The sequence below is a fragment of the Amaranthus tricolor genome, chromosome 4, assembly GCF_026212465.1.
Source record: "Amaranthus tricolor cultivar Red isolate AtriRed21 chromosome 4, ASM2621246v1, whole genome shotgun sequence".
Taxonomy (NCBI): Eukaryota; Viridiplantae; Streptophyta; class Magnoliopsida; order Caryophyllales; family Amaranthaceae; genus Amaranthus; species Amaranthus tricolor.
The window spans coordinates 10429371-10447053 of record NC_080050.1 but is presented as its reverse complement, the minus strand read 5'-3'; the positions used below and the strand labels follow the sequence as shown (position 1 = coordinate 10447053).

General features: G+C 31.6%; 1 protein-coding gene across 2 annotated transcripts; it reads left to right on the top strand.

Annotated features, from left to right (window-relative positions):
- Positions 1 to 6248: 6248 nt before the first annotated feature.
- LOC130809812 (DNA repair protein RAD51 homolog 3) lies at positions 6249 to 11039 on the top strand. 2 transcript variants are annotated; one of them, XM_057675633.1, is made up of 9 exons: positions 6249 to 6800; positions 7875 to 7973; positions 8562 to 8681; positions 8820 to 8853; positions 8938 to 9008; positions 9079 to 9299; positions 9740 to 9871; positions 10554 to 10620; positions 10739 to 11039. In XM_057675633.1, exons 1-9 carry the CDS (start codon positions 6689 to 6691, stop codon positions 10912 to 10914), a joined length of 1032 nt encoding a protein of 343 aa, XP_057531616.1. In that variant the 5' UTR covers positions 6249 to 6688; the 3' UTR covers positions 10915 to 11039. The 2 variants fall into 2 exon arrangements, with proteins under 2 accessions (XP_057531616.1, XP_057531615.1); XM_057675632.1 differs by having other exon boundaries at positions 6251 to 6800; positions 9073 to 9299.
- The last annotated feature ends 6644 nt before the right edge of the window (positions 11040 to 17683 follow it).

Sequence of the window (17683 nt, the reverse complement as noted above, 5' to 3'; positions counted from 1 at the left end):
ATCTTCATACAATCTCTCAGCCAAATGAAAGTGCGTCTAGATTGAGGATTAAGATTTTCATCGTGTATCGGTGACTGTACATATTTAGAGGCATCGTCCCCTTGTGGAAGAAACTCAAGAAAACTGATTGGAAACATACTCAAAGCTAGGGGCGTGCAATCGATATGAATTATTTTTTCAATTTTGAAAAACGAATATTTTATCCGAATTTTAAAAAGCGGATAATTTGGATTGGATATTTAGTTTGTAAATCGAATATTCATATCAGATCTAGATCCTTGCTTTTTGAAATTCGGATACCTGATATCTAAATTTCTTTTTTTAAAAATTAAATTAGGTTTTCGCCTTTTATAAGGGAGTAAAAAAAAAACCTAAAGCAAACCAAAAGACTCGAAGTGACGCTTGCAATTTAATTAGTTCAAATAATTTCTTTTACTTGATTAATTTAATTCTGTTACAATTCGTAAAGGTAAAGGACACTTCCATTATTCCGCACAAGGCAGAATTCGGGTGGGTTTTATTTCCCGAAAGATGTGGACGTACTATACATGTTCCCCTCAAGGAGAGAGTAAAGCGAATGCGCGCAGTCAAGAAACCCTTAGCTGATATCTGCTCCCAATAAGAGTCGAATCCCAAACCTCATGATCAACATATAAATGTTTTATCCATTGAATCACAAAACACTTTACAATTGGTAAATATTATAATTGTAAAATAGAGTTAGGATTTCTACAGACATGGGTTATATTGAGTTGTTAATCTTTTTTGATTGTTTAATGATTATTATTTGCTACTTGCTAGATTACAACAAATCTTGTATGAGATTGTCTTATTGTGAGACGAGCCCATACAAACAGCCTATAGTTAAACTTATATAGCATTTAACTAAATAAAAACATTTTTTCATTAAAATTTAAAAAATTTAAAATTGAGTCAGCTCATATTAAGCCGTCTTACGGTGAGACGGTCTTAATAAAGAATTTCTCGCTACATTATTGTACGGTACTGTGAAAATAACTTCATTGTTTTATTAATGCTTATGCTACACTAGATATTTCAATGTACCATTTGGTATTTTTAGTGGTTGTTTACTATTTGGTTGTTTTATTGTTTTGAACACAATGATGGGTCTATGTTTTGAAAAAAAATAAAGGACACTTATAGTATCTCACATAAGATAGGGTCTGAATGAGGTGTTTTTTTTTTTTTTTTTAAAGATGCGAACAAATCACACTTGTTCCTCTCAAGGAGGGAGTAAAAAAGTTACGTGCAGTCAAGAAACCCCCAATTGATACATGCGCCCAGTGACCAGTAGGAATTGAATCCCAAACCTTCTGTTCAACAAGCAGATGCTCTATGCATTACTCCACAAGGCGTTTTTGGTAATAATGGGTCATCTTTTAATGATAAAAAAAAATTCAAAACTGCATGAAGAAACTCACTTTGAGCATAGTGTTTGATCACTTTCATGATGAAGGAATTCACTTTGATTAAATAACAAACAAACCTCGATATTCGGTTTGGATTTGTATCACGTTTTTTTAATATTCAAATATCTGATAACCCGAATCGAATATGATTTGATATCTAATTTTAATACCTCTATTTGCAACTGCATCATACACCATCTACGCAAAGTGATTTTGAGTTGTGCGATGTTGCATTGCTTCGTGAATAGTGTACCAACCCGACTTACCATTAAACTGAGTAAACAGGGTCATCACGGGGTTTACTTCCCAAGAAACTCAAATCTCAATTCCAAAACTTGGGCAAATGAGTCTTTAGTTCTAAACATAGCTAAATCAGTTAATTCTCATTCCAAACATCTATCTAAATCATAAAGTAATCATAAAAATCTCCATGAAAGTCCAACATAACCAATACAGTCTAAACTAATATACAATTACCAAAGCCTAATCCAAAACTACAAAATTCTAACGTGCTCAGCTCAATATAACATCCTTCGAACTCTAATCAACTCCGCTATCCCATCGTTCCCGACCGGATCCGATCTGTAACACACTATAAGATGGAAACAACAGAGGATCAGATTAAACTGAATGAGAATTAACAATCCAAAACAATAAAACATAGTAATTCAAAACAAAGGTTTAAAAGCAACATCAGTTTCCTAGATCTATGTGCGCACAAGGAGTCTAGTTGAGAGGAATATCCATAGCTCTAAGGCTATGTCACTCTCGGGTGAGGGTAGTCAATATTTGAATGACAATTCACCTCAAAATAGGGAGTAAGGGAGATTTTCCCTCTACTCCGTTAATGACTAGCTCGTGAGCATGATCCATTGACCATATCAATATCAGCATAATCATTCATAAATTTGTCTCAACAATATATATTTCACCACTTTAGTAAAACAATTTTCAAAACTGTAGTCTAGTGTAGTCAAACCCTTTAAGGGACTGCTACTACTCACCAAGGACGCTTCAAGAAGCTAAGTTTGTTTCTCCGCGATCACTATAAGGGTTCCTCGATGATGTCTCCTCTTGAAGCATAACAAACATAACATCACAACAAAGCGTTCGATACTACAAACTAGGTTCATATAACTCATTGCATCTCCTCCTATGACTTTACCTTAGTTCAAGCTTCTATTCTAATATTTCTAATTTTCAAAGATTGTGCAAGTTTCTGACTCCAACCCCCAATATATCATCAAGATATTATAACCATGCTCTAACTAATTTATATTCTTGTAAAGATTATACATCTCTACAACTCCCTTTGTATTTTCAATTCAAACACTTCTATGTTCCTTTAAACTCAACCAAGAATATTTAAAAGAATCCAAGAAACCAAAACAAGAATAACAAACTATCCAATCATATAAAAATCAAGGGTTATATCCAACACTTACAATTACCCAACTATTCGATTAATATCAACAACAAAGATTTATCCACCATTAGTAATTTCACAAGAATCTCCCAATATTCAAGAATATCAAGTATCCATAATCTTTCTACATCCAACATCCTATCAATATTCTAATCTTCGTAAATTTCATACTAATTAATAATTCCAACAAATTGTTTCAACATTCAACAATTTACCATTTATACATCATAAAATCCAAATTACATTTAATTTTAGAATTCTTCCCCAAAACTCCTCAATCACAATCTCCTATAATCACATATCAATCATCATTAGATTCATTTAGTTAAATGTAAACACACACATATAATTATACTTGAGGTTTCCCATAAATTTCTCAATTAAGAACTCATCTAATTAATTTTTATAAATTCCAAGATTATTCAATATTTAGGGCTTAATACATGGTAAAGGAATATGCAAGTGAAAGTATATCAATGAAACTAACATTTATATGAATAAGAGCATAATTATTTAAGAAAAGCAGAAAAAGAAAACAAGAAGGATTACCTTCTATTTGCAGCAACAAGAAATGAAAAAAAAAAAAAAAAACAGATTCAATGCTTGATTTTCGGCTTGGATTTGGTGTCTACGCAACCAGACCAAAACTCACTCTATCCTCCCCCATTTCGGCGGAATCCAGGTTAAGGAAGGAAGTTTTTGGATGCTTCTACACTCATTGTGGTTCGAATTTAGAAGAGAGTGAGCAAGAAAGATCAATTAGTCGTAATTTACACAAAACAATCAAGAATGTAGAGCATTGATCATTTACCTTAAATAAAATATCGCAAAGAGAAAGAATCAACTGATTTTCGCAACATAGATCCTTCAGAACTCAGAGGGAAGGAGAAGGTGTGAGTCTTGCCGTTGTTATTTTTCGAAGTAAAGCTTCAAAGAAGGCTATGTTAGGGTTGAATTCCTTGAAAATTTTAGATCAAGATTACATGGGTTGCACTCAAAAATCAGCGAATTGAATGAGAAAGAAGGTTGTTCAACTTTTGAAGAACTTAAGCAAGGATTTCGACCATTTTCAGAGGGAATGTCGTGAAGGAGGAAGGTGTTCTTGGGTTTGTGGTTTGGCTGGTTTCTGGGTTTGTCGAAGTGAGAGAGGGAGAAAGGGTTTGAGTTTTTTTTTTTTTTTTTTTTTTTTTTTTTTTAATAAAAAAAAAAGAAAAAAAGAAATCAAATTAAAAGAAAAGGAAAAGAAGAGAGAAATTAAATTGAGAATGTTTTATGTCTATGTATATTTAAGGTCATTCTGGTACTAGCAATTCTCTTAAACTCACTCGTCTCAAATTATTAATTTCTCGAATGTTACAAATATATTCATAACTTGGTTCATCTCCTAAATTGTGTGAATGTACCAATCGTACTAGTTTAATGTTCCAATCATACTAGTTTTGAACAAATCTATTTTTCGATAAATGATCTCTAACTATATATGACATTTTTTGAAAATGCTTATCACATTTCTTACAAGGAGTCAAGGATGTCAAATCGTCGAAGGATCCTCATGTTTTTATATGAAAATATCAAAATTTATTTTAATCCATCTATAAATCTAAAGTTGTACAATTCATTTATAGATCGTCGTTTATACATCAACTTCTATAATTTAATAAATCCATACTACAAAGTATATTAATTATTATATTAAATACAAAGTAATATTCATAATCCTTAATTAACTATGTTAACAATCATACACATCATTTTCTAAAATTTAAGTAAGCTACAAAATATAATAATCATAATTTTACATTGACTTAGAGAAACAATAAAGTAAAATATACTAGATAAATAGCTAATTATGGTAAGCAACAAAACCTTAAAATACAAAATTAAAAAATAATCAAAAATCAAAACATAAAACTTGACTTTGATATTTTTTTTGGCTAAGATTAATTTTGAAGGAAATGTTTATTTGGGGTGTGTTTATAGAAAAAATGAGTATCTATTATTAAATATGTGAGTTTATTTATATATAAATGAATTTGTTTGGGCGGAATATCCTTTTTAGTTTTCTTTTTAAACAATGATTATTGGGCTACCACTTATAGACTAAAGAAGTTAAAACCAATTTGATTGTTTTATGTCAGAATTTTTCCCCCAACTTGAGTTTAGAATTAAAAAAGAAAGAAAATTAAAACAAAATAATAGTCAAACTGACTAATCGTCAACTTAGGCGGGAAATTTCCCTTCAAATTTCCATTCGACACTATAACAACATTTTATTATTCTAATGGCATTAAGAGACTTCTAACTATGGTGAAATTGGACATGGTTAAATGTAAGTAATATTACCCTTGCTAATGAAAAACTAACAAATAAATTGTTTTTGAATTACTCTTTATTGTAATTAGGTGGCCAAAATAAATAAAATTAAATACAAAAGAGACTGGTCGCCAGTTGAGCGAGAATTTCTCTCGTTTCACTTTTCAAAAATGAAAATAAATAAAAAAATCAGGTGATCAGCAAGTGGTCGCAAATGATGATGAAACATAGGCTTGTAGCATAATGGTCGCTATGGGCGATCGACGTTGTCTAGTAAAGTGTAGCAATTGAAAAAGTATTTCACTTTGAGGAAAGTTTATCAACTATATATCCAATTGAAAGATTTAAGTTTATGTAAAATTTTGTTTGATTTAAGTCAATCAGCATGTATTTTCAATAAATTAATATTTTTAATTTATTTATGTATGATTAGGTATAAAACAGAAAAGTTTCAATTAAAAGTGAATAAAAATAAAATAATAAGAAAAAAATAAAAGGATAAAATCCTAGGTTTTGGGGGTGTTTGGCAAACATTTAATAGCTGGTAGCTAGTAGCTAGATTTCAACTAACTAATTTACAAACAATAGTATCAGATGGTTTGACCATCCAACTTTATATTTATGTTTAAATAAGTTAATATTGTCTAATAATTTATTTTAGCAAACACCCTCTTTTATTTTTATTTTTAATTTTCACATGTTGACATGAAAACAAAAGGAATTGAGAAAATTTTAAAAAAATAAGTCATTTTTAAATAGTCAAAATTCAAGCTTTAAGCAAATTTTAATCTCAAAAGCGTCATTGCCTCCAAAACTAGGTTTAATATATATTCACTGTTAATAATAGCGAACCAAGACAGCAATTAAAATTTAGTCAAGTGTTTGTTCGCTGCTAGTAACAACGTATAAAAACTTTTGTAAAAAAAAGTCTAATATATTTATAAACAAACATGGTCAAAACAGATCAAACATTTGTTTGCAGTTAACAGCGAACAGAATGTTAATAATACTAGAAATACCCCTATTAGCTCTAATATAAATATAAAATAAAAGGGATATATATAGACCTCTCCCCTCTTGTACTCTTAATTAATTGCTTTTTCAATCTTAATAAAATTAGTCTTCTTCTTCCTTTCTGTTTGATTTCTCTGTTTTCCCTGTTGTTCATTCTTCTGCAATTGTATAGTTTTTCAACAATCAACATGGTATCAGACGCCTTCGAATCTTCATCTATCCAGTTGGTTATCACTATTCATTGATTTCTATTTTTTTATATCAGAGCTAATAGGGGTATTTCTAGTATTATTAACACCCCCGCAAACTAGGGATGGATGACATTCCTAGTTTGTTCATCAATTGATAATGCTGTTGTGATGGCAAAATCTTAGTTAAAATCAACACAGAAATCGCTTATTTTTTTCAAATTTTTAGAAATTGATATCCAGAGCAATTCTAGAACTTATGTTTCTCCAAGTTTGAAGAATATAGCGCGAAGAAGGAGGGAGTAGTCTGAGACAAAATGGAGGTGATGAGATTGGCGATATCAGCAACGCAAAGGGGAAAATTAATAGCAGCAGGATACACTTCTCTTTCTTCTCTTTCTTCTGTTTCTCCTCCTCTTCTTGCTCAAGGTTTCATTTTATTCTTCCTTAATTTTCATGGTTTGTTCCCTTTGATTATATGTTGCTAGTTTCTTTTGTTTGGGCTGCTTTGATGCCGGTAATTCACTAATGCTACGAAATAATGTTGCATCATTTGTGGAATTTGACAGCTGTTGTAGGGTTTGTTGCAAATTTCGTGTTTTTTTTTTTTTTTTTTTTGTTTCATGGGTACTTTTGTCAACTGTTCGATCAAATATCTAGCTGAATGTTTCCAAATTTATGCTTTCTGTTGAATATTTCACTTGTGTATTCTCCCTAGGTTTTGTGTATTGAGTTTGAGTTACTTAATTCAAATTCGTGTCCATTTGTGTTTTATGTTGTCTTCTCAAACTCGTTCTTTTTAGAATGATGGTTATTAGCTTTGTAGGCTACCTAAAGTTGGATGTAAGTTCTTTAGTTATAAATCTATCTTCTATTAAAAAAAACGATGCTAGATAATAATAAAATGATTCACTCTACTTTTCTATGTTGAAGTTGTTAATAGCAAGTGGAGGCAATGCAATTCTTTTCCCAACAATCATAATGAATGAAAATTGTTGATTTCTTATTTCTATTTTTAAAATTTTAATGTTATTACTTATTATTATCTATATCAAGAATTTCATATAATTGGTTTCTGAGTTCAATAAAAGTTTCAAATAAGGGTAATGTACTTATTAGATGTTTCTCTAATTCAAAACATATGTCAAGTTACATATTCCTTGATAAGATGTATAATTTCTGTGGTAGTGGTGCATTCTTGTTGTAGAGTTGAAGTATAGACAATGAAAGCTGCTGGCCATTTGGAAAGAACTATAGTAATAGCTGACAAGTGATTCAAGTTATTGCTAGCTTTTCCCATTGTTATATGTGTACTACTGAACTTTTACCTACAATAACAAACATTTGTACTTACTATTACTCCTGCTACTTGTCATAATATTGTTATCGCTTATGAATATGTGGTGTTTGAAAATTTTCATTTATACCTATCATATCATTAAGCATAACTTTATTTGTCAAAATGCATTTTAAATAGATATATTGGCCTTACATTTTGAACAGATTTAAATATTGCTGAAGCTGAAGCTGTTGAGATATTGAAAATAGCATCGCAGAGTGGTAGAGTAGACAATGCTGGTGGAAACCAAGTTTTTCTAATAGGTAAATTATTCTCTGGACACATTTATTGCAGATTAGACAATGCTAGAGAAGTCAGAAGATTTTATTAATAGTTAATACCCAATATAGGATATGTGATATTTAGTGAATTGAGGTTGTATAAATTGGGATGGCTTAAAAAACATAACTTCTAGTTATAATTGTGTGATCTATTAAGAAGTGTCTTGAGAGAGGATGCTATGCCCTATGTACCGAACAAGACATGGGTAATCTAAAAGAGGAGAACTAAGAAGAAGAATTTTATTGCTGAGATGGCACAATCTGAGCTGGCACAAGAGAATAAAACGTCTGAACAAAATGAGGTCATAACAGAATGTGCAGAAAATCCAAGTTTCGAGCGATACCACTTTTGGGCGACAACATGGAATCCCTTGCATACTTATCGCTACAATAGGGTTGGGGAAGCAGACAGCATCACTGATTAGGGGACATGTCCTTGTTAAGATGAATTCAGCTCATAACATAAAAAGTTGACAATGTTTTATGTTGGTTGTCACTTACCACAATGCTCCTTTATTTGCACTAAAGAAAAATACTTTTATTTGCAATGACTTTTAATGTCTGTTGTAGGCGCTCAATCTGCTTGGCAAATGTTGCACGAGGACTCAAATATAAAGATCACTACATTCTCTGCTGATATTGACAACATTCTGGGTGGTGGCATAAGCTGCAAGGAAGTTACTGAGATAGGTTTCTCCTTCCCGAACTTATATGCATGGACAACAATACTAAAAAAAACCATTTTTTTTCGATACTGCATTCTCTTTTTTTTTCTTGTATCCAAGGTGAACTTAAATTGCTGAATTTTTAACTCTTTCTGAAGTTTAGGTGGAATACCTGGAATTGGGAAAACACAATTTGGGTATGACGCTATATGTTTTTAGAATTTTGTTTTATAGTCTATTTAATTAGTACGCTTCATATTTATGGGATGCAAAAATCACAGGATTCAACTTGCTATAAATGTCCAAATTCCTGTTGACTTTGGTGGTCTTGGACGAAAAGCGGTGTATGTAGGTAAGTGATTTCTGTTTTCTGGATTACATATGTTTGTATCTAAGCTGTCTACATGCATGTTTAGATACAGAAGGCAGCTTCATGGTCGAGCGTGCTTTACAAATGGCTGAAGGATGCATTGAGAATATAGAGAACGGTGATTACGCCAGGCCAAGAAATACTCGAGCATTTAAAGAGAAACTGCATCCAGAGGATTTCTTGGCTAACATATTCCATTTTAGGATCTGCAGTTACACAGAGCAAATTGCTATGATAAATCATCTGGATAAATGGGTTACTGAACATAAAGATGTAGGTATTAAATTTATGCACACTACTAGAATATTGAGTACGTCACTACTAGAATATTTGAGGGTCTTCATATTTTGTAATCATATATGTTTAGTTGTTGATCGGTTTTAAGCTACTAACTACTGTCCAAAATGAATGTACTGTACTATCTAGATAAATACTAACTCCCGAAATTGGATTTACTTGTAATGTCGCAACTCGCATGACTTAGTTGTTAACATTAAATGACCGAAGATTGAAAGGATAAATTCTATATGACGCTTAATTTTTCAGGCTACTAGTACCTACACACCTTTTTATGGAAAGATCAAAATCCACAACAGCAACTTAACTCTAGTATCCTTTATTTGACAATGTATTCTTACAATAGCTGCATGACTTTAGATTTCTATTCTCCATGCTTCATGTTTCATGCATAACTTATCAACATGTATTTGCAGGTCAAACTGGTTGTAATTGATAGTATTACATTTTATTTCCGTCAAGATTTCGAGGACATGGCCCTTAGGACTCGGCTTCTTGGTGAAATGGCACTGAAATTGATGAAACTTGCGCAAAAGTTCAATCTTGCTGTAAGTGAAAATTATTTCCTGAATGTTTATAGTTAAACAAGGGCATACATTCTTCCTCTTTGTATTCCAGACTAAATATTCATTTCAAAGAATGTACTAATGTACCCGATGAATTTAAAATATGCAAATTTAAGTGGGGTTGATTGACACCAACATTTTTGGTCAAAATTGTACATTTCGATAGAATAGTTAGAGCAACAACCAACAATTCAACAACACAATGCTTAATCTCAAAAGATTGGATTTCAATAGTTACAAGATTGGGAATATTTTATTATTTATGCTTTCTGGTCCTGGGTACAGTGGATTGAACTATGTAGTGTACATAGCAGCGTATTATTCATGAATTAAGCAAATAGAAAGACTTCTAAGGATTACTCCACTCCGAGGGGCATATTTTAGGTTTCTTAGGCACGTCACTGACTGTTTGGGGTCGAAAAAGGGGGTCTTTTGGTTGAAGGAATTTGACAGACATTTTATTCTTTCCAAAATAGAAGTAATTGCCTGGCTTGAATCTTGGCCAGCTCTGGTAAATTAACAAAAGGCCAGTCTGAACTGGCTTGAAAAGCACGAAATGCAGTTCTTTGGAATGGGACTGATCAGCTCTATCTCAGGCATCGCCTCCCTCCTGATATGACGTCCTTGTGTAAAGTACTTATTTAGTGTTTTTATGCATCTTTAGGTGGTTGTATTGAATCAAGCTACAACCAAGTGTACAGAAGGTTCATTTCAGCTAACTCTTGCATTAGGTAACACTCATAGATCATACCCATTTCTCCTTTCTTCGTGAATCACTGGTAAACACCATTGTATGTGTAGATTTGCACTGTCCTTTCGATTCTCATAGCAGTTGATCTTCCGGAGCAGGTGACAGTTGGTCTCATGCGAGCACAAACAGGATCATCTTGTACTGGAAAGGGGATGAGCGTTGCGCTTATGTAGACAAGTCGCCTTCTCTTCCATCTGCTTCTGCACCGTATTCTATTACAAGTAAAGGCATCCGAGACTCCAGTAAAAATTATAAAAGAACCAAAATGATGTGAGCTTATTTTTGTTTACTTGGCTTCAATGCTCAACAAATGAATTGGTTTTGCTTGTCAACTGCGCTGTATATATTATCACAGTTGATATCTTTTTCAAATTTAAGTTAATGTTACTTTTCTCGGAACTCTTTTTTTTTCAACAACTTTTAATTTCTAATCATATTCAAAAGAATGTTGTAGTTGTAATACTTCCTTGACTTAGCTATTTGACTTCATTAGCTTTTGGTGTATAGATCGAGAAATTGAATATAATGAGTTAAAATGGTGGGGTATTTAGAAATAAGATAGAGAATATAAAGTATAAAAATGGTGAAGTCATATTCAAAAACAAAAGTTGTGCAAAATGATTGTGACATACTAAAATAAAATTGAGGCAAATTTAGTGGGATAGAAGAGTAGTTCTAGTATATCTATATATATTTCCTCAATTCTTAATTGTTTGTTCACTTTGATTTTCACAATTATTGAAATGTAATTTTTATAAGTAATAGGTAAGAGAATTAAATTTTGTTAAAAAAACATTACAAGAAATCTTTCATTTAATTGGTAGTTAAGAGTATTTTATAAGGTTAAAATTGAAAAATCAAACTCAAAAAGGAAAGTATTTTAAGGTAGACAAACAAATTTTAATAAGTTTAATCCTAAAAAACTCATATGTTTGACCGTTGTGATTTAGTTATAAATATTATATTATTGATATCAACAACCAATTACATACTATTTGGTGAATAATGCTTATAACAATATCAATAACTACAATAAATTTCAAGATTAAAACACATTGGGTAATAATAATAATACTAATACTAATTTTCTAAACTTGTAAACTCTAGCAACAAAAAAACATTGTCAACAACAACAATTCACGTAAAATTGAGATTTGACAATTCTTTCTCTCTTACTTCTCCTAAGAGAAATCTCTACATGTTCATCTTTTGATGAAACATTTTGAGATTCAAGTTGTTCTTCATCAATTTCTTGAACATTGTTACTAACTTGTAGGTCTTTAGGCCTATCAATTGATGAAAATGGAGTTTCATCAAAAATAGCATCTCCACACTCAATTATCGAATTAACCGATATGTAGTCATTAGATTCTATTACATAGAACCTATAAGCATGACTCTGATGTGCATAGCCAACAAAGATGCAATTGACACCTCTTTCACCAAGTTTCTTCCTTTTATTTCTGGGCACTCTTACAATTGCCCTACATCCCTAAACTCGAAGATAGGTCAAGTTTGGTTTCCTCTTGTACCAAAGTTCATAAGGAATAGCCTTCTTCCCTCTAGTGGTAACCCAGTTAAGGATGTGATACGCGGTCAACATCACTTCACCCCAAAATCCTTCACTCAATCATGAGTAGGATAACATGGAGTTAACCATTTCTTGTAATGTCCGATTTTTCCTTTCGGCAACACCATTTAATTGTGGTGAATAACCCGCCGTAGTTTCATGGAAAATTCCCATTTCTTAGAAATAACAAGGGTTATAATATTCCCCTCCTTTATCCGTTCTAAGTCGTTTGATCTTAGAATCCAATTGTACTTCAACTTCGTTCTTAAAATTTTTAAACATCTTAATGCCTCATCTTTAGAATGCAATAAAAACACATAACAAAATCTAGAATAATCATCAACAAAAGTGATCATGTACCTTTTGTTACCTAAAGATGGAGTACTATGGAAATCACATAAGTCACTATGAATTAAATCAAGAATGTTAGAAGATCTTTCTACTTTCTTAAAAGGATTTCTAGTGATCTTATTTAACATGCAAGTACTACATTTTTGATACTTTCATAATTTACATGACATAGTCTATTGTGCCATAATTCATACATATTTACACTATTATCATAAACATGAAATAAATTATTATCTAAATATGTCTTGATAGAAAGCTTAAATAGATTATAATTCAAATAACATCTTCCAATAAAAACACCACCCCTACTAATTACACATCGATCAGATTCGAATACTAATTTATATCCCATGCGATTCAAGGTCGGCCCCGACACTAAATTCCTTGCAATCTTAGGAGCAAACATCACTTCCTTCAAAGTAAGAAGATTTCCCGAAGTGAAATACAATTCAATCGAACCTTTCCCAAGAACTTGAATAGTAGAATTATTTCCCATATAGAGAAACTCATCACCATCACACTTGTGAAAGGTCTTGAACCATCTCCTATCCATGCAAACGTGCTTAGAGGCACCCGAATCGATGTACCATGAATCATCCTGCACACAACAAATATTATAATTAGTTCCATTTAATTCCAAATTGGAATTAAATTTAATTGATTGTGAGGAAATACCTTCATTCACGGGATCTTGTCTATTAGAAGCCTCACCCTTATTATTATTCTTTTTCTTGAAAAGAAAACAATCTTTCTTGCGATGTCCCGATTTTTTGCAAAACCAACACCCACCAACCGTAAGTTTCTTGAAAAATTAGTAGATTTTCCCTTGAAAGAACTCGAGCCCCTTTTCTTATTCTTCACAAGTTTAGACTTGTTTGAATTTTCTCGTACCATGTTAATAGTAGAAACCGAGGATGGATCCTTCCCTTTCTCTTGCTCACGGATCCCAACTTCTATGAGAAGATTTCCTCCTTTTTGTGCTTGAGGGTACTCCTAACATCTTTCCATGACGGTGGTAATTTATCAATAATACTAGAGACAACAAAGAGTTCATCCATATTTATGTCATGCCTTTTAAGATTGTAACGGCCCGGTTTAAGTGACCCGGAAAAAATCATATGAAAACATGATTCCGGTTCACAAACGGACACAAAAGAAAATTCACTTTTACTCGGATCGTCAACGTTCCAACGGTAAAAGGAATATGGTCAACACAGGAAACAACGCCAAGCAAAATAAAACAAGTCAGCGGAAGTCTTTACATACAACTCAAGAGCCCACCGGCCTCTAGACTAGCTAAAAGTTGTACGAGATAAAAAGAAAACGTCGAAAACTTTGGTTACATAAATTGAGTTATTTCGATTCATTACAAAGTATGTCTAGATTTGATGGTTACGGGTTCTAAGCTGAATCCTCACTCCAGCCCCCTCCTGCAGTCAACCTGCTGCACGTCGTATGATAACACGTAGCAGGTTCCAAAGAACAACCAATACACGTCAGAGACTTCATACATATATTAAACAGGTTGAATACAAGCATTGTGTTTACCCTAGCATGCAAAGGCTCTAATACATATTCTTTATTCAATATTTCCAATCTTGTAACGTTGCCCGTCCTGTTCGGGTCGTACAAGTACAATTTCAAATTTGTTTTGGTGGAATACACTTGGGAGAGCTAATCCCAAGGCAACCACCTACCTAAGACGTTGCCCGTCCTGTTCGGGTCGCCAAAGGCTAAAGTATGCATACCCCCATGGTGACCGTAATGATCCACAACTGCCATGGGAAAAATAATTTATAATATTCCAAACCATTTGTTAACCCTTTTGGGTAACATAACCAAACGTCAACCCTTTTGGGTGACAAACACATAAATTCTCAATTTACACTTAATTATTTCATATTAGTTGAGGTGTCTAATCCTTATGTGATTACAAATGCCTCGATTAGGAATAAAACAACATTACTTGCACAACCATATAAACAGTATGGTCTAAGCGTGTACCTTTGAACGCTGCAAACACACGTTGTTCAAGCACAATTAGAATTTCGCCCTCTTATGAAACGAGGTCCTAAATAACACACACACAAAACGATCACGTATTAGACCGTGTTTAAACATTTAATCCACTCAATACCATTAAAATATCACTAAGACTTGATAATTTCAAATGTTTTCATCAAACTCCCAATAGTTCCAAATTTTTACATTCTGACCAGAAACTTTTATGGCCATTTCGGACAGTTTAGAAAATTCAAATTAAAAATCCGACTTCACCGCTGCGTCCGGAACGCATCAATTACCTTGGGTACCAAATTTCATAATTTCTAGCATCCAATTACTATTTTTAATTATTTTAAGCGTTTTAACGAGTTTTAAAACGCATCGGTTAAATAAAACAACAACGAAACACACCCAACGCTCGGATCGGGGCGCCACTATCGAGGCAGCAGCTGCTGTCCAAAATTCCTTTTACTTTAATTATTTTTATTTTATATTTTTTTTTCTATTTAAATTATTTAATACTTTTTAAATCTCATTACCAAGATACACATAACCGAAACCGAATTTACATTCTACTAAAATAAAACAAACAAAACCAATTCTCCTATCACACAACCACTTGATATTTCCACACATCTAACAATACACAAAATCCCATCAACAATCTAAACCATCATCAAAAACATAAAGCTAGCAACTTAAGACATACTCATCCACAAGATCCTTCAAGAGCACTTAAAATTTCATAAACCATGATAATAAAATTAAATACTTGATTCTCTTATCAAATTAAAATTTTGTAGAGAATCATATATCATCATTTTTGAATCAAAACATATATATAAGGACAATCCTTTAAACAAATCAAATTTTGTTAAAGGATTTATAAACTCTTGGATACCTACATTACTTAATTCATACACTTAAAATTTCTTCTAACAAACTAAAATCTTGCTAGAGAAATATAAATCGTAAAATAAATCCATTTTAACCTTTGAATAGACTTTATTCTTATAACAAATTTAAACTTTGTTAAAGAATGCAAATCAAGGAAAATTTTATATAATAGAAATAGGATTTAATCCTTTTAACAAACCAATTTTATCAAACGATTATTAAAGAAAACTTATATAAAATACTCAATCCTCCTAATAAGTCATAGGATATCATCATAAAAAGAAAGAAGATTATGGAATCCCATACTAAAATTTCTTATAAATAAAAATAGTAATTAACAACTTAACTTACCCTTTGATTAGAAGATTGGATTGAGCAAAGAAAATGTTTTTTTTTTCTTCTTGAGTGCCGAAACCAAGAACACAAAGGAAAAAAATTTCTGAATTTTTTTCTCACTAAGAAGATTAAAAATGTGATTAGGAATGTGAGGAATTCAAATTGAAGCTTAAGGATTAATAGGGAAATTAAGGACCAACTTAATTACTCCTAATTACACCATTATGAGAGGAGTTACAAGACTCCTCCCATACTCACCCGAACCGGCAGCCCTTCACCTCCCTTCCATAATTTTTTTTTATTAATTGAGTAATTATTATACTTTTGTTAAAACAGCAAGAAACGTCACGCGATAACATTGTACGCGATAAAACTTGTTACCGTTAAAATTAAACCTACTTTATTTCTTGTAATTAACTATGTAAAATAATATAATTTAATATTACTTATTTATTTTATTTTATTATATTTTATTTATTTTTAAACCCGACAAATTACGGGGTGTTACAAAGATTATCATACAACCTTTGTATTTCATGAAATTGTTCCATAATAGGCCGATTATCATCAAACTTAAAATTATTGAAATTACTTACAAGAAACTTTTTGCTTGATGCATCTTCGGCCATATATTTAGTTTCAAGCAAGGACCAAATTTCTTGAGTGGATTCAGCATTTTGGTAAACATCGAAGAGAGTATCACTCATACCATTAAGGATGTGCCCCCTACAGATGAAGTCGTCATTATCCCATTTACTTCTAGCACGGATATCCTTTGAAGTCTCATCTTCCTATTCACTAGGCCTTGGTGTACTTATCACATAAGCAACTTTTAAAGTAGTTAAGAGAAAAAGCATTTTCTTTTGCCATTTCCTATACTCATTGCCTACAAACTTGTCAAGTTTGACAAAGCTGGTAGTCAAATCCTTGAGACTTGCCATTTCGTAATTCAAAGAAAAACTGATGTTTTAGATTGTTATAAAATGTTACTTCAATTTATTAAATAAACAATAAAATAAAGTTACAAGTTTGTAGTAGAAAACAAATTACATATGACAATCAAGAACTATGCTTATGTATACCACCGAGAACTCCGAGAAACCGATCTTCAATCCTGGACAAAGTAACAAGAACATTTTGTTTGAACCTGATATTAATTATAGGCGAGATGCTCTTTCCTAAAATATCATTTTCTCCCTATGGTGTTTGGGAATAAATCGGAAATATGTTCTGAGATACAAAGAATTACACTAAATTCTTAGCACAAGGAATTTAGAATGATGTAAAAGAAACTTAAATTGAAGAAGATACGGAAAATTACAATCGAGGATTGCAAGTTTAAAATGCTAGAGATGAAAAGAAATTAGAAATTGCATGTAGAAAATAACCACACAAGCCTTTTATATTTATAGGGGAAATTTGCAAAGAAACACCTTTTAAAACCACTTTTTTGTAAAGAAACACCTTTTATAATTTTTTTTGTAAAAAAACACCTTTTAAGAGACTTTTTTTAAAAAAAAACACCTTAAATCAGTTTCCGGTGACTTTTGTCAACTTTCCGGCGTTGACTATGCCAGTCAACGCCGGAAAGTTGACCAAAGTCACCGGAAACTGATTTAAGGTGTTTTTTTTAAAAAAAGTCTCTTAAAAGGTGTTTTTTTACAAAAAAAATTATAAAAAGTGTTTCTTTACAAAAAAGGGTTTTAAAAGGTGTTTCTTTGCAAATTTCCCTAATTATTATTATTATTAATTTTTAAAAAAATTTTTTTTTAATTTTTTTTATATAATAATAAAAATAATTTTTTTTTAAAAAAAATAATATTAATAATAAAAATAAAAATAAAAATAAAAACAAAAATTTTAAAAAAAGTTAAAAAAAATTTTA